This window comes from Mixophyes fleayi, chromosome 11 (genome assembly GCF_038048845.1).
Source record: "Mixophyes fleayi isolate aMixFle1 chromosome 11, aMixFle1.hap1, whole genome shotgun sequence".
NCBI classification, from domain to species: Eukaryota; Metazoa; Chordata; class Amphibia; order Anura; family Limnodynastidae; genus Mixophyes; species Mixophyes fleayi.
The window spans coordinates 89,982,157-90,002,891 of NC_134412.1; the positions used below are offsets into that span (position 1 = coordinate 89,982,157).

Sequence of the window (20,735 nt, forward strand, 5' to 3'; positions counted from 1 at the left end):
ACATTTAGGAAAACTGGTTGACAGGCTCCTGATGTGTGACAGAAGACAAGAGAATGGATCCCAGACCTCTCAAGTTCTATCATCTGCATGGGATGGATTCCAGGGACTTTCTTAAATGTTACTTTGAGGATAAAAGTGTGTTTGGAGATGAGCCATTGGTACATTGGAATTAACATTATAAAAAGAAGCTGAATACTAAAGGTTCATAGCTTGTAGCGTCATAACAGTATCACCTGAGTAGGTCAAATATTTAAACATCATTAATCATCATCATTAATCAAGATTTTAGCACATATTGATGAATTAATAGTCAGCTGCGTTTGTGATTATTCTAATGAGAGTTAATGTAAATAGGAGCATGATGAATATAAACAGAACAGCCAGACATGTTACTATAGGGCAGGAGTTACAGATCAGAGTCTTATCCTGTGTGACAGAAGACAAGAGAATGGATCCTAAACCTCTCAAGTCCTATCATCTGCATGGGATGGATTCCAGGGACTTCCTTAAATGTTATTTTGAGGAAAACAATGTGTTTGCAGAGGAATCATTGGTAATGATTATGGAGCAGTTGCACATTGCATTGGCAGCAGGTTTGTATTCAGCATAGATTTTACCCTCAGATATATTGCATGGCTCTAAGATGAGTACTTTATTTAGCGTGCAGGGATAACCTCATTTTTCCACAGCTATGTGAACAGATAGATTTTACAGATTGTTAGACTAAACCTTTCATCGATATCAATAGTGCTTAATGATTGCCATGAAACATTGATCATGAAATTGGTTTCAATATCTGACCACTGCTGGGACACACATTATCTTCCCCGTCCTTAACTCACTTCAATTCTTTAATATATTGCATGCTTTCTTATGTGATTCTTTCTCTGCAGCTAATGTTAAAGGACAAACTTTGATTGACATCAGTCTTGGATCCATCATTCATCAACTCTATACAGTCTCTGAATTTTTCAACGAGATAACTATACTAAAATTAAACGACACCTGCATTTTGGAACTCAATAAATGGCTGAACACCCGTACAGGAGCTTTTAGTTGGGGTCATGCATCGAAGATTGTGACTCAGCTGCAAGGAATCAGGTAAAATATTGTTATAAACATAGCAAATCATAGAGGATGAATTAAAGGGAAACTATAGTAAAATGTTATTTAAATAATAACTTTGTAAGACATATTTTGTGAATAAGGTAAAAAAAAACAAAAAAAAACACTTATACATACAGTATTATTTAATGTTGTTTACTTAGGGGTCAAGAGCAAGAAAAAGAAGAAAAGTTAAAGAATTCAATTAAACGCATTGTGAAATTTAACTTAAATAAAAAGAATCTCACAGATCCAGTGGTGTTACCACAAGCCGACTGCCTGCTCACAGCATGGTTGCTGGATGCGATTTGTCACAATGAAAATGATTATATCAAAAACCTGAGAAAAATGGCAAAGATGCTTAAACCTGGGGGATACTTTATACTAATTGAGTGCTTACATGGCACATATTACACAGCTGGTACAGAAAGGCTACATATGTTTACCTGTGATGAAAGTTTTATAACAAAGACCCTCACTGATGAACGATTTGTAATTCTTTCCTGTAAAATACTTGAGCGAAAAGTAGAGAGTGATCTCATAGATCATAAGCAAGTAATTGTCCTTACTGCTGTCAAAGGGAATGATTAGAATGTGTGATTAGTGCCCATTGGCTGGATGATTTCCTCATAGGCATCTCAATAGCTGCCAGTTTACCTTAGACATTCCCAACATCCATAGCCCACAAGCATTTATTAAACCTTGCATAAAGCTCTTATCATGCAAAATAGTTACAGTTTGGATAAGATAACATTAATTGTCAATAAATGTTGATTATTTTTTCTCATTCATATTGAAATAAATAAATCATCCAAAATTATAATTAATTAATTCTAAATCATCCAAAATGATAATAAATGCATTGCTAAAGTATTTTGAGTTTGTGGTTTTCATTCCATGCCAGGAGTTGGGGTCATTTAATGAGTAGAATAATAAATTCAATATGGTCTGACCAATAATGGACAGAAATATTAAGAAGCATATATAATTCTATAAGGAATTGCACCACCATAAAATGCTTGTAGAATATACTTATATATGTTTTCTGACTCACTCTGTATGAATCTAGTAAGAAAAAAGTATGAGGTATTAGTTTATATTTTGATCAAAACATTTAAGCTTGCAACCCACTGCCACAGGTTCTCATGTTGACAAGTAACACTACACTAAAATATATGCTTCAAACAACATTGAAATGCAATAAAGGTCTGGTTTATAAACCAAAGTCATATAGTGTATTCACAGTGAAACAGTCCAAATAGTAAGTTCTCAGGAGCGAAAGAGAAGCTGAAGCAATACATTGGTAATTGCTTGTTTCAAAACATTTAAATTTGCAACCCCCCGCCACAGGTTCTCATGTTTACAAGTAACACTACACTAAAATCTATGCTTCAAACAACATCAAACAACAAATTCAATAAAGGAGTGGTTTATAAATTACAGTCAAATAGCATATTCACAGTGAAACAGTCCAAATAGTAAGGTTTCAGGAGCTCAAGAGAAAGAGAAACCGGAGTAATACACTGGCAATTGCATGTTTCCAGGATGCTGTTGTCACGGTTCTTACGAGGAGACTCGGCAGATGTAGCGAAACCAGGAGATTCGAACAGTTTGGCACTACTCCAACAGGGTGGCACTACTCCAACAGGGTGCGGTACTAGAGCACTGTACGAAAGTCCCTGGGAAGACTACAGGCAGTAGTACCATAGGAAGGATGATCAATACAATAAGTAATGGCAATGAAGATGATGCAGATCGGTGTAACTCTGTAAGCCACTATGTGGTGTAAAGTTCAGGAGAATGAGCGTCAGCTCTGAAGACAAATGTAGAGGAGATGTCTGGAGATGAGCGTCAGCTCTGCAGACCACTATGTGGCGGAGAGTTCCGTAGAGTGAGCGTCAGCTCTACAGGCCACTATGTGGCGGAGATTTGCGTAGAGTAATCGTCAGCTCTGCAGGCCACTATGTGGCGGAGAGTTTGGTAGAGTGAGCGTCAGCTCTGCAGACCACTATGTGGTTAAAGTTCAGGAGATTGAGCGTCAGCTCTGAAGACAAATGTAGAGGAGATGTCTGGAGATGAGCGTCAGCTCTGCAGGCCACTATGTGGCGGAGAGTTCCGTAGAGTGAGCGTCCGCTCTGCAGACCACTATGTGGCGGAGAGTTTGGTAGAGTGAGCGTCAGCTCTGCAGACCACTATGTGGTAAAAGTTCAGGAGAATGAGCGTCAGCTCTGAAGACAAATGTAGTGGAGATGTCCGAAGATGAGCGTCAGCTCTGCAGTCCAGAATGGAGGTAAATAACTGGAAAGTAACAGGAAGCCACTTCAATCACCAGGAGGTAACACGAAGAACAGGCTTATAAAATCTCAGCTGATTATGACACCTTTATGACAGTCACGCTGTAACCTGTACTGAATAAATGTCTATATTGCATCAAAGACTTTTCATTGCCTTAATTAATACCATTCGAATACAACATTAGTGATTGTGTCACTTGGGAAAATAGCTTTGATCCTAAACAGCGGTTTCAGGGTGATTAGAGAGAAGTTCTGATGACAAAAACAGGCAAGTTCTCTTGAGATAATGGCTATTTTAACAGGGGACCTGACAGAAGCATTGTCAAGAAAGAGAAATAGTGAATGAAACTGAAAGAAGAGCACAAAAGCAGTCTGATTGTAGCAAAGAGAGTAAGAAATTGTTAAATCAAAAAACTTACATTGGTTCACCAATTAATAAAGACATTTAGAGAATGCATAAAGGAACATCAGAGTGTAACAGAAAGTACACAGGAAATCATAGCCCATCAAATTCGGATGTTAGAAGAAAGAGAGTCTTTAATTGAATCTTTATCAGTGAGACTTGTACAGTTTAAAAGAAAAATCATCTGACTGTAAAACATAGAGATTGTGAATAAAATATTGTAACATTAGCTTTTATACTCTATTAAAGGAATTTTATCGGTTTCCAATAAGCATTGTCAAAGCGATTTTCTTGTGTTTCCAAAGCACAAAATAATTTTTTTAGCAGATGCAAAAGTTAGCAGTTCAACACATAATTATAATACAGTACAGCCGATACCAAAGATACATACATACCGCCACGATCGCTGCGCACTCTGCTGGATCCAGATAGAACAGTACTTCACTCCAGAATACTGTGGTCAGAGAATGACTGGCCTAGCTGGTCCCAGGGAGCTTGTATATATACACTCAGTGTTACAGAGAAAACAATACAGATGAAGTGGCTTGCTTCTATAGGTCCAGACTTCAGGAGGGTCCAGTGTAATCAGGTCATAGGCCAGTTCAAACAACCCCCTCCAAGGGTGAGGGTCAACATTCCAGATGATTCTCCCACCCAGAAACCAGTTTAAGCTAGTCTATTCACAATTCACAGTCAGTAACATTTTAAACATTTATTCCCTAGCATCGCTAACTAGAGTATGCAATGTGCGATCCCTTCGGTGAATGAACCGGACAACTGCTGATGAATAGGGGATTAAAATGATACTAAACATGACATGTTACCTGTAACCTGAACCTTAAGTATCACTAAAGTGTACATACTACCATATATATATATATATATATATATATATATATATATATATATATATATATATATATATATATAAAATAAATACCATCTGCTCACAAATCACTGTGGAATGGAACCAAAATATGAAATATATAAATAACTAAATGTGAGAGTGCGAGTGTGTGCGTGCGTATTTTACCATGTGATCGCGCCATGCCACGTGTCACGTGGCATACTGATCGCAATTGCACGGTGACACAATATTAACCAATATACTTTCGTTCATCCAATTATACGACTATATACAGATATATAATCCTATGCTAACCCAACATAACCTGACTACTTGACAAGATGCAAATCTTTTACACTCTAGTCACTCAGGCAAATGCAGTTAGAAAGTAAAGCAATACATTAATTGTAATAAAACAATCACTAGGGGCCTGATTCATTAAGGATCTTAACTTGAGAAACTTCTTATTTTAGTCTCCTGGACAAAACCATGTTACAATGCAAGGGGTGCAAATTAGTTTTCTGTTTTGCACATAAGTTAAATACTGACTGTTTTTTCATGTAGCACACAAATACTTGATAGCTTATTTGTACACTGACATTTAAAGTTTATATTTGTGTGCTACATGAAAAAACATATTTTGTGGATGAGTTGAAAAAAACAGACTTATACATACTGTATTAAAAATTGTTATTTACTTAGGGATCAACAACAAGAAAAAGAAGAAAAGTTAAAGAATTGAATTAAACGCATTGTGAAATTTGCCCTCAGTAAATAAAATCTCACAGATCCGGTGGTGTTACCCCAAGCCGACTGCCTACTCACGGCATGGTTGCTGGATGCGATTTGTCACAACCAAAATGATTACATCAAACACCTGAGAAAAATGGCAAAGCTGATTAAACCTGGGGGGTACTTTATCCTAATTGGGGGCTTAAATGGCACATATTACACCGCTGGTAAAGAAAGGCTACATATGTTTACCTGTGATGAAAGTTTTATAAGAAAGACCCTCACTGATGAACGATTTGTAATTCTTTCCTGTAAAGTACTTGAAAGAAAAGTAGAGAGTAATCTCACAGATTATAAGCAATTAATTTTTCTTACTGCTGTCAAAGGGAATATTTATAATGTGTGTTTAGTGCCCATTGGCTGGATGATTCCCTCAAATCCATCTTAATATCTGCCAGCTAGATATAACCCTCAAGCATTTATTAAATCTTGCATAAACCTCTTATCATGCAAAATAGTTGCAGTTTATATAAGCTAACAGTACAGTAAATGTTTATTGTTTTTTCTAATTCATCTTGAAAAAAATAAATCATCCAAAATTCTAATAAATTAATTTGAAATCATCCAAAATCCTAATAAATATATTGCTAAAGTATTTTGATTTTGTGTTTTTCATTCCATGCCAGGAGTAGAGGGCATTTAATGAGTAGCATAATACATTCAATATGGTCTGACCAATGATGGACAAAAATAATAAAAAGCATTTATAATTATATAACGAATTGCATCACCATAAAATGGTTGTAGAACATACTTAAAATATGATTTCTGATTCACTCTGTATGTATGTAGTAAAATAAAAGTAGAAAGTATTAGGTTATATTGTGATCAAAACATTTAAGCTTGCAACCTGCTACCACAGGTCCTCATGTTTACAAGTAACACTGCACTAAAATCTATGCTTCAAACAAATTGAAATGCAACAAAGGGCTGGTTTATAAACCACAGTCAAATAGCATATACACAGTGAAAAAGTCCAAATAGTAAGGTTTCAGGAGCTCAAGAGAAAGAGGAGTTGGAGCAATACTCTCTCAATTGCTTGTTTCCAGAATGCTGTTTATATAGGGCTGAAACTGGTAAAAGTCTGCAGTTGCTAGCAAATCCCTATCAGCAGTAGTAGGTTGCTAAGACAATCAGGTTACATGGATAGAAATGCAAAGGAAAGCAGCAAGCTCCTAACTGAGCCTGTAGCTCAGTGCACAAAGGCCTCACTGCTGTAAGCCAGAGCTCAGCAATTCGATTCCCACATACGGGTTAAGTGGCATTTTTTTGCGACTTAAGAATCTTTGTGTCTTTAGCAGCGAAGTGATCGTGCCACTGTGGAAAATAGCTGTGATAGCAAACAGCGGGTTCAGGGTGATTAGAGAGAAGTTCTCATGACAAAAATAGGCAAGATCTCCTGAGATAAGGGATATTATAGCAGGGGACCTGACAGAAGCATTGTTAAGAAAGAGAAATAGTGAAACAAACTGAAAGAAGAGCACAAAAACAGTCTGATTGTAGCAGACAAATAGAGCAAGAAATTGTTAAATAAAAAAACTTACATTAGTTCACCAATGAATGGAGACATTAAGAGAATGCATAAAGGAACATCAGAGTGTAACAGAGAGTACACCGGAAAACGTAGCCCATCAAATTCGGATGTTAGAAGAAAGAGAGTCTTTCATTGAATCTGAGACTTGTAGAGTTTTAAAGAAAAATCATCTGATTGTAAAACATAGAGATTGTGAATAAAATACTGGAACAATAGCTGACATGCTCTATACAGATATATAATACTATGCTAGTCCAACATGACCTGACAACTTGACAACATGATAATGCAACTCTATTGCACTCTATACAGCCAAATAACACTTCAAACCCCAACATGACTGCCTGACAGGATCACAATACAATCCTTTCATACTAAATAATTACATAAGACATTCCATATGCTCATCATGATCGGACCATAGTACACTACACCAATATAACAAAACCTGACCACTGAATATAATTAAAATGCAATTATTTTATATTCGATTAAGACATAAGAGATTACATATCCTAACATGATATGACCACCAGAAAAGATCACAATAAAATGTTATTAACCTTTATACAGACATTGTACAGTACAACCCATAACATTACCTGTCTCTGGACAATATTATAGTACTATTCTATTAAACCATCTACAGACATAGCACACTACACCTCCAACCTGACCTGAGCACAAGACATATTCATAACACCATTCTATTAAACTATACACACAGACAAAGTGCAGAAACCAACCTAAAATTACCTGGTCATTGGACACAATGCTGGTCAGCACAGTGGTTAGCATTGCTGACTCACAAAGCTTCAATCATGAGCTCGATTCTGATTGGAGCTCTATCTGTGTGGAGTTTGTATGTTCCCCCCATAGGCAAACCGAGGGGGGGGGGTTTCCTAGTGCCTGGAAACCCTCCTACAAGACTGAGGCACTGTATAATTTAGGTGGCTGAATCCTGCCCCTGCTTCACACTGCTTTACTTGAAAAGGGAGAGCTGTGTGCACCTAACAGTAGTGCACATAGCATTGCCCATGTATATTATGGGGATAGGAAGTGTTGGAGAGCAGCCAAGCACTGTCTAAAATTATAGCACGCCGGTCCCGCACACTGTCGGCGTGGTGTGGAAACCCCTCTCTACAAATCCTGCGTTTGCCCCTGCCCCCAAGGTTGTGTGAGTTTCCTCCAGGTGCTCTAGTTTCCTCCCACAGTCCAAAAGCATAATGGTAGGTTAACTGACTGCTGGCAAAATGGACCCTAGTGCGTGTGTGTGTTGGGTAGCGATTTAGAACATAATCTCCAATAAGACAGGGACTGATGTGAATGATTACATATTCCCTGTACAGTGCTGCATAATATGACTGGTGCTATATAAATAAGTGATAATGATAATATTACACTCTACAGGCAAAGGACTCTACACTTCCTGACCTGACCACCGGACGTGATTATATTACAGTTCTATTACACTCCATACTAACACTTCAGCAACTCAAAATAACCTGACCAGTGGACACATTCATAATACAATACATTTATACCATATACACAGTGATTGAAGTGGGCTGGTATATGGTATAATACCATATCACCACTTCTCCTACTGCCTTCATTGAAAAACTATCATATTCCTTTCACTTACAATTTCCATACCGCTACTTCTATATTTACTTCAACCACTGTATATACAGATATATGAAACTAATCCAATGTGACCTGACATTGGACATGATCATATTACAGTTTAAATGCAACATCTACAGACATAGGGTGTTATAACATGAGTCTTGGGAAATTACATGCAATTAGCATAACAAACACAAGTTCCAGAATGGGATCATACTCAAATGGTGGAATCCATGTCTATATAACACATTATGCGTGTTCTCCCGTTGCTTATGGGAAGAGACATCTGTTTTGGAACATCATGGATGCTACCTGTTCTATTTGGGGTCCATCATCGATTTGATAAAAAAAAATACATAAAGGGACAATTAACGGGAAAACTGGTTGACAGGCTCATGCTTTGTGACAGAACACCAGAGATTGGTTCCCAGACCTCTCAAGTTCTATCATCTGCATGGGATGGATTCCAGGGACTTCCTTAAATGTTACTTTGAGGATAAAAGTGTGTTTGGAGATGAGCCATTGGTACATTGGTATTAACATTATAAAAAGAAGATAAATACTAAAGACTCATAGCTTGTAACTCATGACAGTATCACCTGAGTAGGTCAAATATTTAAACATCATTAATCATTGTGCAAAAAGATTATAGAACATATTGATGACTTTATAGTCAGCTGCGTTTGTGACTATTCTAATGAGAGTTAATGTAAATAGGAGCATGATGAATATAAACAGAACAGCCAGACATATTACTATAGGGCAGGAGTTACAGATCAGAGGCTCATCCTGTGTGACAGAAGACAAGAGAATGGATCCCAAACCTCTCAAGTCCTATCACCTGCATGGGATGGATTCCAGGGACTTCCTTAAATGTTATTTTGAAGAAAATAGTGGGTTTAAAGAGGAATCATTGGTATTTATTATGGAGCAGTTGCACATTGCATTGGCAGAAGGTTTGTATTCAGGGTAGATTTTATCCTCAGATATATTGCATGGTTCTAAGATGAGAACCTTATTTAGCGTGCAGGGATAACCTCATTGTTCCACAGCTATGTGCAATGTGAACAGATAGATTTTAGAGATTGTTAGACTAAACCTTTCATCGATATCAATAGTGATTTGCTTAATGATTGCCAGAAAACATCCATCATGCAATCAGTTTCAATATGTGACCACTGCTGCGACACACATTATCTTCCCCTGTCCTTAACTCACTTTAATTCTATAATAAATTGTATTTTTTCTTATGTGATTCTTTCTCTGCAGCTAATATTAAAGGACAAACTTTGATTGACATCAGTCTTGGATCCATCATTCATCAACTCTATACAGTCTCTGATTTTTTCAAAGAGATTACTATACTAAAATTAAATGACACCTGCATTTTGGAACTCAACAAATGGCTGAACACCCGTACAGGAGCGTTTAGTTGGGGTCATGCATCAAAGATTGTGACTCAGCTGCAGGGAATCAGGTAAAATATTGTTATAAACATAGAAAATCATAGAGGATGAGTTAAAAGGAAACTAAAACAAAATGTTACTTAAAAAATTACTCCGTTAATGGGAGCTACAAGTAAAGTGAATGTACTTTGTAAGACATAGTTTGTGGATGAGGTAAAAAAGAAAAACACTTATACATACTGTATTGTATAATGTTATTTACTTAGGGATCAAGAAGAAGAAAAAGAAGAAAATGTAAAAATTGCAATTAAACGCATTGTGAAATTTGACCTCAATAAAGAAAATCTCACAGATCCGGTGGTGTTACCACAAGCCGACTGCCTGCTCACAGCATGGTTCCTGGATGCGATTTGTCACAACCAAAATGATTACATCAAAAACCTGAGAAAAATGGCAAAGCTGATTAAACCTGGGGGGTACTTTATTCTAATTGGGTGCTTAAATGGCACATATTACACTGCTGGTAAAGAAAGGCTACATATGTTTACCTGTGATGAAATGTTTATAAGGAAGACCCTCACTGACGAACGATTTGTAATTCTTTCCTGTAAAGTACTTAAAAGAAAAGTAGAGAGTGATCTCATAGATTATAAGCAATTGATTGTCCTTACTGCTGTCAAAGGGAATGTTTAGAATGTGTGATTAGTGCCCATTGGCTGGATGATTCCCTCAAAAGCTTCTCAATAGCTGCCAGTCTACCTTAAATATAGCCCTCAAGCATTTATTAAACCTTGCATAAAGCTCTTAGCTTATATAAACTGTAACTGTTTTGCATGATAACAGTACTTGTCAATAAATATGTTTATTATTTTTTCTAATTCATCTTGTAAAATATAAATCATTCAAAATTATAATAAATTTATTTGAAATCATCCAAAATTATAATAAATACATTGCTAAAGTATTTTGATTTTGTGTTTTTCATTCCATGCCAGGAGATGGGGCATTTAATGAGTAGAATAATATATTCAATATGGTCTGACCAATGATGGACAAAAATATTAAGAAGCATATATATATCTATAAGGAAAGCACCACCGTAAATTGGTTGTAGAACATACTTAATATATGATTTCTGACTCACTCTGTATGTATCTAGTAAAATAAAAGTAGGAGGTATTAGTTTATATTGTGATCAATTTAAACTTGCAAGCCACCGCCACAGGTCCTGATGTATACAAGTAACACTACACTAATATCTATGCTTTAAACAACATTGAAATGCAACAAAGTTCTGGTTTATAAACCACAGTCAAATAGCGTATACACAGTGAAACAGTCCAAACAGTTAGCTTTCAGCAGTTTAAGAGAAAAAGAAGCTGGATCAACACAGTGACAATTGCTTGTTTCCAGGATGCTGTTTATATAGGGCTGAACCTGGTAAAAGCCTTCAGGTGCTAGCAAATCATTACCAGCAGTAGTAGGTTGTTAAGACAATCAGATTGCATGGGTAGAAATGCAAAGGAAAGCAGTAAGCTGTTAACTGAGCCTGTAGCTCAATGCACAGTGGCCTCACTATTGTAACTCAGAGTTAAACAGTAGAAATCCCACATAGGGGTTAAGTGGCATTTTCTTTGGACATAAGTATCTTTGTGTCTTTAGCAGCAAAGTGATTGTGTCACTTGGGAAAATAGATGTGATCCTAAACAGCGGTTTCAGGGTGATTAGAGAAAATTTCTGATGACAAAAACAGGCAAATTCTCCTGAGATAAAGGCTATTTTAGCAGGGCAGCTGACAGAAGCATTATTAAGAAAGATAAATAGTGAAAGAAACTGAAAGAAGAGCGCAAAAGCAGTTTGATTGTAGTAGACAATGTGAGCAAGAAATTATTACATCAAAAAACTTACATTAGTTCACCAATTAATGGAGACATTAAGAGAATGCATAAAGGAACATTTGAGTGTAACAGAGAGTACACAGGAAAACATAGCCCATCAAATTCTGATGATAGAAGAAAGAGAGTCTTTAATTGATTCTTTCTCATTGAGACTTGTAGAGTTTAAAAGAAAAATCATCTGATTGCAAAGCATAGAGACTGTTAATAAAATATTGTAACATTAGCTCTTATACTCTATACAGATATATAATACTATGCTAACCCAACATGACCTGACCACTTGACAAGAACATAATGCAAATACTTTTACACTCTATACAGCCAAATGACACTATAAACCCCAGCATGACTGCCTGACAGGATTATATTTCAATCCTTTCATATTACATAATTATATAAGACATTCAATATACTCATCATGATCTGACTACAGTACACTACACCAATATAACAAAACCTGACCACTGAATATAATTATAATGCAATTATTTTATATTCGATTAAGACATAACAGATTACATATCCTAAACTGATATGACCACCGGATATGATCACAATAAAATGTTATTAGCCTTTATACAGACATTGTACAGTACAGCCCTTAACATTACCTGTCTCTGGACAATAATATAGTACTATTCTATTAAACCATCTACAGACATAGTACACTGCACCTCCAACCTGACCTGACCACTAGACATGTTCATAATACCATTCTTTTACACTATACATACAGACAAAGGGCACAAACCAACCTAAAATACCTGGCCACTGGACACAATGCTGGTCAGCACAGTGGTTAGCCTTGCTGACTCACAAAGCTTTAGTCATGAGTTCAATTCTAACCGGGGCCCTCTGTGTATGGAGTTTTTATGTTCCCCCCAAGGTTGTGTGAGTTTCCTGAATGTGCTCTGCTTTCCTCCCATAGTCCAAAACCATAATTGTAGGTTAACTGACTGCTGACAAAATGGACCCTAGTGCGTGTGTGTGTTGGGTAGGGATTTAGAACACAATCTCCAATAAGATAGGGACTGATGTGAATGATTACATATTCAGTGCACAGTGCTGCGTAATATGACTGGTGCTATATAAATAAATGATAATGATAATATTACACTCTACAGGCAAAGGACTCTACACTTCCTGACCTGACCACCGGACATGATTATAATACATTGGATTTGATCATATTACAATTTAAATACAAGTTTTACAGACATATGGTGTTATAACATGAGTCTTGGGCAATTACATGCAATTAGCATTACAAAAACAAGTTCCAGGATGGGATCATACTCATATGATGGAATCCATGACTATAAAACAAATTATATGTGTTCTCTCTTTGCCTATTGGGAAGAGACATCTGTTTTGGAACACCATAGATATTACCTGTTCTATTTGTGGTCCATCATCGATTTGATAAAAAATACATTAAGGGGGGCATGGCTTGGCTACCATTCGGGCTGGAACGTGTCTTTCCCCAGCTCTCCATCAATGGAGCATTTATTGGTAGATAATGGTGTTTTGCAGCCCTACTTTTGGCCCCCAGACACGTTTATCAGCTGTGCTGAACTCTCCTGCTTTCTTGGGAGTTTAAATTATATCCGGAGCTGGTTTACATCGCTCGGTCGTGGTTTGGGCCTGCTGCCTGTGTAATCCTTGGCCTGGCGTGTCCTGTGCCTTGATAAACTGTTTGGACCTCTCTCCCACTCTGGAGCGTGCAGTGGCTACCTCCCTGTAAACATCGACATCGGGCTGGACTCTCCGCTAGCTACCCCTGACTTATTATTTGCTTCCTGAGGCGCTGGGCTTCTCCACACTCTCCTCACCTCCTGTAGCCTAAAGGCAAGCGTTTGGCAAAGATAGCGGCTGTGTGTGTGTGGAGTGGTCGGGTGGGCGCAGCGGGACCCATGCCCTCTGATCTGCACTTTTGGCTACTGTGGTCCACTGGAGGCTTGAATTTGTGGCTCTCTAGTGGATGCCTCTTACCTGTGGGGACTACAGGAGAAGGGTCCTGGATTAACTGGTGTTGAGATCCGGCCATAGAGGAAGATACCGCTGCCATTGGTGGGCTTCTCTTCTGGCTGTGAGGGGACTGCTTCCTCTCTACTGCCTTCACTGCCAGTGGATTGAGTGTAGAGCTGCTGCATAAATCTGGTATTGTGTCTGTGAGTCTACATCGCAATCTAGTGGCTAAACAGTAACACTCCTTCAACAGCTGTGAGCTCAATACAAGCAAGTGCTATTATAGTCATTCAAGTCTTAAACACCATTTACTAGTTTGGAATGTACACTTCCCATTATGTCCGCTTAAATAATGCTATCCGGCCCGGCCTTTCCGGAAACACCCTGATCACCAATAAACCCAGTTTGGTGTTCTATTATCCGTTATGCATAAGAACAGTTCTAGAGGCAGGAGGGGGGCATAGACGGGGATCTTTCAACATATGACAAGGCAAGATTCCCCCGCACATACCACCTCTCCTCCCCATCTCCTCAATTCTCATCTGTAAATCCATCTGAATCTGCAGATGCTTTGGCTACCAAACACGCTATGATGGTTTCTCTTCAGAACTCATTTGCAGTCGAATTTCAAAAATTGGCAGCGGATCTCTATGGCGAAATTGCACAACTGACTAAACGTACTGCCTCTATTGAACACAAAGTGGACTCAAACTCTAAAACATTGCAGGAAGCAACGCAAGATATTGAATATCTTCATAGGGAGCTGATGTTCTTTAAAGATAAAGCAGAGGACCTTGGAAATAGAGAACATCGGAACAATCTTCGGATCCGTAACATAAAGTCGGTGAACCATCAGCAGCTAGAACCATATCTGGTTTGTCTATTTCAAGCTCTAGTTTCCAAACTCTCAGACCAAGTTATACCTATTGAACATGCCCACAGGGCCCTGCGCCCTAGACCTAAAGATACCGATCCCCCTAGAGATGTTGTCCTTAAATTTCTGTCTTTTAAAACCAAGGATAGCATAGTAACAGCGAGCAGGAATTCTCCCTTTATCCTATTTGAAGATTCTAAGAATCAAATTTTTCAGGATCTGGCTCCTTCTACAATCTTGAAGCGTAGAGAACTGAGGGAAGTCACAAGAACTCTACGGTTACATGGATATAAATATAAGTGGGTCTTCCCTTTTCACCTAATTGTAGGAGCAGGTGGTCGCCAACCCACATAGGGAATCCTATCAAAGGTAAAGGTCTGTTGCGGAAACTTGGGGCGAGCGGCATCGGATCCGGTCTCGTAATTATGGAGTTATCTCATTGCTTCTTTCCTCCTGGGATACTATCTATATGTCAGCCCCCCAGACTGGGACTCAGATTCTTGTGATTTCCTGGCATTCGATGTGGTTATATTCCTCATGTTATGGCAACTTGGGCATGTACTTTCGGATCCAACAGTTTGGTTAAGAGGAGTTCTTCGTAGTTAATTTGTAGAGACTAACTTACTCACTATAGTTCAGTTAGCTTGTTTGTTAATACTGTTAAGCATAGTTGGTGCTTATATACTCACTAGTTATACTTGTTTTTACATGTCTAGTGTCTTCATGTTTTTGATCTGAAATGTTTTTTTTCTTTCCTTATTTGTTTTCTAATGAAGCCAACCATAGCTTGAGCCTTCAACCATAGCTTGAGTAGAGTCTTCACACTATCCGAATCCCCGTTGGAGCGTCTGACGTCACTCACTGCCAACGCGTTTCGATTCAGAAATCTTTATCCTGGATAAATATATAGTGTGAAGACTCTACTCCTCTGGAAGTCGGTTATTGCAGGGGTTTCGCCCGGGACACTCCATGCTGAGTGATATAACATCACGCTCACTAATTTCCGGAAAGGGGTAAGAGGCCACCTATCCTCGTTGTAGGAGCTTGTTTTAAGGAAGATTACATGTGAGGAGTCATTTGTTTATGACGGCCTCGTTTTTATGTGTTTATAATAAAGTGTCTGAGGATTTTACACTAAGGAGCATTGCTCTTTTCTTTTATTTTTATAAACGGACAAGTACAATCGGATGGTTTATATCGGGATCAGAAAGGAAGATCTAGATACTTCATGATATGTCTGATTATCATTTGGTTCTAGTGAGTGTATACCCTTAAGGGGTAAAAGAAGAGTTGTTTTTCATTTCTTCACACGAGGTGTCTACATTGTATCATTAGATCACAAGGGCATACAAGGAAATATGATGTCTGTTGTGCTTTTTCCACTGTAAAAATTATTTGTTTTAGTAAGTGTACACCCTTAAGGGGGTTTTTTAGGAATACTTCTTTTTCACGAGGTGTTTTTATTATTATATCTACACACGGCCTAAAAGGATAGTATTATTCCTTTAATAATCATATGGCAAAAACAGGTTGCACTATGTTTGTTTTATATTTGTTTTACATATTCCTTTGATGAGTAAATACAGAGGAGCACACTGAATAAAGAGGAGTGGATACACCAAGGATACGAAAATTACCAGAAATTGAAAATATATGGACATTGAATTCCATTTATAATATTAGCTGGATTGTTTACTAATAGCGCCATTTCTGTTCACAATTTTGTTTAGATTCTATTTTGTATAGGCACGTTGAGGGGATTGTGCACTGTGATTTCAAAGGCTGCAATTGGATAGATTGCGCGGAGTATCTGAATTTTGTATTGAATATTATAGTACTATTCTATGAAACCATCTACAGACATAGCACACTACACCTCCAACCTGACCTGACCACTAGACATATTCATAATACCATTCTATTACACTATACGCACAGACAATGGTGTCACGCTTTGGTAATGGATCCTTTGGGTTGCCTAGATTAGCACTACTCAAGTAAGGAGCGGAGTCTAACGGGGAGACGGTTTTCACCATGGACCTCAGCAAGGTGGATTGGTCTTTGCTGCGTCTGTCTCTCAGGTTGCAGCCCCTACTAAGAGTACCAGGTGAAACCTTAGTGGAATGTGCAGAGATGGTCAGCAATGGCGGACAACACGAGGAGAGGAGAAGTAGAGGTTAACAGGTTTCCACTGAAGAAATGGCGGTGAAATGTAGAGCATCAGTTCTGCAGACAACAGGTTACCACTGGAATGGCGACAAGTACACTGTGAGTAACGAACTCTGCAACCTGCAGGTTACCAATGGAATGGCGTTGAATTGATCTGTACAGTGTCAGCTCCGCAGACAACAGGTTACCACAGGAATATCGCCGAAATAATCTGTAGAATGTCAGTTCTGCAGTCAGCAGGTTACCACTAGAATGGCGATAAATTGTTCTGTAGAATGACAGCTCTGCGGACAACAGGTTATCACAGGAATAGCAGTGAAATACTCTGTAGAGTGTCAGCTCTGCAGACATCAGTTAGAAATGGAATGCAGTCCACCAGAAAGGAGAAAACACAATAGGAGGAAATGGAGTCACGTCTAGCACCTGAGAGGTAACTAAAAGAACAGGCACCAAACATCAGGAGGAGGTGCCTTTTGCATTTTGGAGCCAAAATACATAATCCAATATGAAGGGAGCAGTGAGAAGAAATTAGAGATGTTCACTGACCCCCGTGTTTTGGTTTTGGTTTTTGTTTTGGATCGGATCTGGATTACCTTCGTGTTTTGGTTTTGGTTGCACCAAAACCGCCCTCGCGTCTTTTGGCTTTGGTTTCGTTTTGCTTTTTTTTTTAACAAAATAACACTTTTTGGGCAAAAATCACGTAATTTATCTATTATTTTGGACCTACATTATTATTAACCTCAATAACACTAATTTCCAGTCATTTCCAGTTAATTTTTAGCACTTCACAGGTCACAATATGATTTTCATATGCTTTTGCCCAAAAGATTGTGCCATAGCTCACCCCCAAATAGTTGCTAGTGTTCAGTGTTTCAACAGAAGTAATCGGCTTTGAATTTATTTTTCAAAGTCTCCACTCACATTGTATTGTGCCATAGCATTATTAATAGGCCTGGCAATGTTCTTTAAAGTGTAGTGACATTGTACTGTACCATCGATATGGATTCACATCAGTCGAGAACAAACCAGGAGCCCCAAGCAGCTGCTGGCACCAGTCATGATGACAGGAATGCCTCTACGCCAATTGCTAAAGCCTATGTTAAAGACTGAGGTGCATAGTGTTTTTAAAGTGAGGGAAACCAAAATGTAAAAAAACACTATTTTATTTGGTAAATTAAAAAAACACCTGGAATCAAGGCAAAGTTAACTGCAGAAAAAAATTAAATTGCCAACATACCATTACACACGCAGTGGCAAGGAAAGAGTCAGGCCTTTCTGTATGAGTGCTAGTTCTGCAACTTTCCTTGAGGCATCTTCTTGTAAGTTCAGTTATGACGATGCAAGACCTTGCAGCACGGTGCCTTAGCGGTGTTCTTCCACAGTCCTAAAACATACTCGTCGGTTAACTAGCTGGGTTTGTATGTGTGTCTATGTTAGGATTTTAGACTAAGCTCTGAATGGGTTAGGGACTGATGTGAACTAACATAACTTATAACTATATCTTATAACTACCTACATAACTAACATAACTTATAATGGTTTCTGCTTAGTTCTCATCTGCTCTGTACAGCGCAGCACAATTACTGGCGCTATATAATTAGCTGCTGCTGATGAGGATGATGACGGGGACGTGCAGGAGATGCTGTCTGAGGCTGGAAAAATTTCTGGACTTTACTGCCATTCTCCAACAGCATCATCATCATCATCATCATCATTTATTTATATAGCGCCACTAATTCCGCAGCGCTGTACAGAGAACTCATTCACATCAGTCCCTGCCCCATTGGAGCTTACAGTCTAAATTCTGTAATATAGACACACACTCACACAGACACAGAGGGAGACAGACAGACTAGGGTCAATTTTGATAGCAGCCAATTAACCTACCAGTATGTTTTTGGAGTGTGGGAGGAAACCGGAGCACCCGGAGGAAACCCACGCAAACACAGGGAGAATATACAAACTCCACACAGATAAGGCCATGGTTGGGAATCGAACTCATGACCCCAGTGTTGTGAGGCAGAAGTGCTAACCACTAAGCCACTGTGCTGCCCTACAGCATGAAGGAGATTGCAGCTGCTACCACAATAATACAATTTGCCCTGTCACCAACTGAAGCAGGAGGTGGTAACAAGGTGGAATTCCACCCTTTGTATGCTTAAGTGGATGGAGGAACAGCGAAAGGCCATCCACGCTTACTCTACACCCCATGGGAAAAAAGGGGGAATGTATTATATTACACGTCACAGGCAAAGGACTCTACACTTCCTGACCTGACCACCGGACGTGATTATGATACAGTTCTATTACACTCCATGCAAACACTTCAGCAACTCAAAATAACCAGTGGACACATTCATAATACAATATATTTATACCATATACACAATGATTGAAGTGGGCTGGTATACGGTATAATACCATATCACCACTTCTCCTGCTGCCTTCATTGAAAATCTATCATATTCCATTCACTTACATTTTCCATACCGCTACTTTTATATTTACTTCAACCACTGTATATACAGATATATGAAACCAAACATCCAAGAACACCTGACATTTGGAAATTATCCTATTACAGTTTAAATGCAAGATCTACAGACATAGGGCTAGATTTACTAACAGGCGTGATGAATGGCGGCTTGAAGCCGCCGTGCATCGCGGCAGTTTTCCGGCCGGTTTGCATTGCAAACAGCCGGATTTACTAATGGGCGCATTTCAGCTTCAATTTGAAGCCGCCGGCGATGTAACGGCGGGATGTAATGCTCAAAGCCGCCATTTAGTTGTTAAATGTTTTTTTTTTGGGTACATTGACCAGAATGCAATTTACAAACATGTTATTTCCTATATACTTACCTTGGTTATTTCACCATAGGAACCTCAGCATCTCTGCAAGGCCAGCGCCAGTCTGCACAGATGTCACCTACTGATGACCCACAAGGAGACACAGTCATCACTTTAGAGATGGTAGATGTCCCTGTGTCTACGCCCCAGGAACAAGCACCTGGCCCTGCGGAACAGTCATCCGAGCAACAAGCTGCAGCTCCTCAGATGGATACAGGGCGAGAAATGGCCCAATTTTCAGGTACAGCAGTGTCAGTTTATGGACAGCCAAACTCGGCACATGTCCCAAATCGCGGCCCAGTTGAGGCGGATACACCGCTCCAATAGCCAAATCCCTGCTGGAATAAAACGGCTGGCAAACGCTTTGGAGCAAACCAACGTGCAGCTGGCCCAAATGACTGGGGCTGTGGACGCCTTGCATTCCTCCGTTCGCGAGGGGAATGCAAATGTTATCCGGCTGGCAGGCCAACTACAGCAGGAACTCATTGCCCGCTTGCCGACACCTTTTTCATCGGCCTCCACCAGTACTGCTAGTACGCCAAGCAGATCGGCACATAGTACTCCTCCAAGGAGAGGTGCTCGCACCAGGGGTGGGCGAGGGAGGGTAGAGAGTGGGGCAAAACATAGTGATATGCCAGCGAAAAGTTGGCGCTAGGGCAAAAATTGTATTATTGGGTAATGTTTTGTTATGTATGTGCAAGCGTTATACTTTTTCTTTTATTGTGTTGTAATGCAATAAATGCAGTTATATTTCATTGGTATCAGTCTTTCTTTTCTACACATTAAACAAGAGGATACTGTTTACTTTAAAATGATGCACTTATTTCACGTACACATTGACCTCTGACTGTCACTTTCCAGGGATTTTCGCAATTACAATATCCGGAGTACACACTATCCTCTGTTTAAAGGGTCCAATTTTATTTAAAAATTCCATAAAAAAAACCATTGCACTGACATAAAAAAAAAA

General features: G+C 38.9%; 1 protein-coding gene across 3 annotated transcripts; it reads left to right on the plus strand.

Moving 5' to 3' along the window:
• The first annotated feature begins 411 nt into the window (after positions 1–411).
• Positions 412–10,936, plus strand: LOC142107822 (nicotinamide N-methyltransferase-like). 3 transcript variants are annotated; one of them, XM_075191446.1, is made up of 3 exons: positions 412–593; positions 894–1,101; positions 10,276–10,936. In XM_075191446.1, the coding sequence occupies exons 1-3, from the start codon at positions 449–451 to the stop codon at positions 10,700–10,702; spliced, it is 780 nt and encodes a 259-aa protein (XP_075047547.1). In that variant the 5' UTR covers positions 412–448; the 3' UTR covers positions 10,703–10,936. The 3 variants fall into 3 exon arrangements, with proteins under 3 accessions (XP_075047547.1, XP_075047546.1, XP_075047545.1); XM_075191445.1 differs by lacking the exon at positions 10,276–10,936 and adding an exon at positions 1,269–1,822; XM_075191444.1 differs by lacking the exons at positions 412–593; positions 894–1,101 and adding exons at positions 9,375–9,559; positions 9,873–10,080 and having other exon boundaries at positions 10,276–10,932.
• Positions 10,937–20,735: the final 9,799 nt, after the last annotated feature.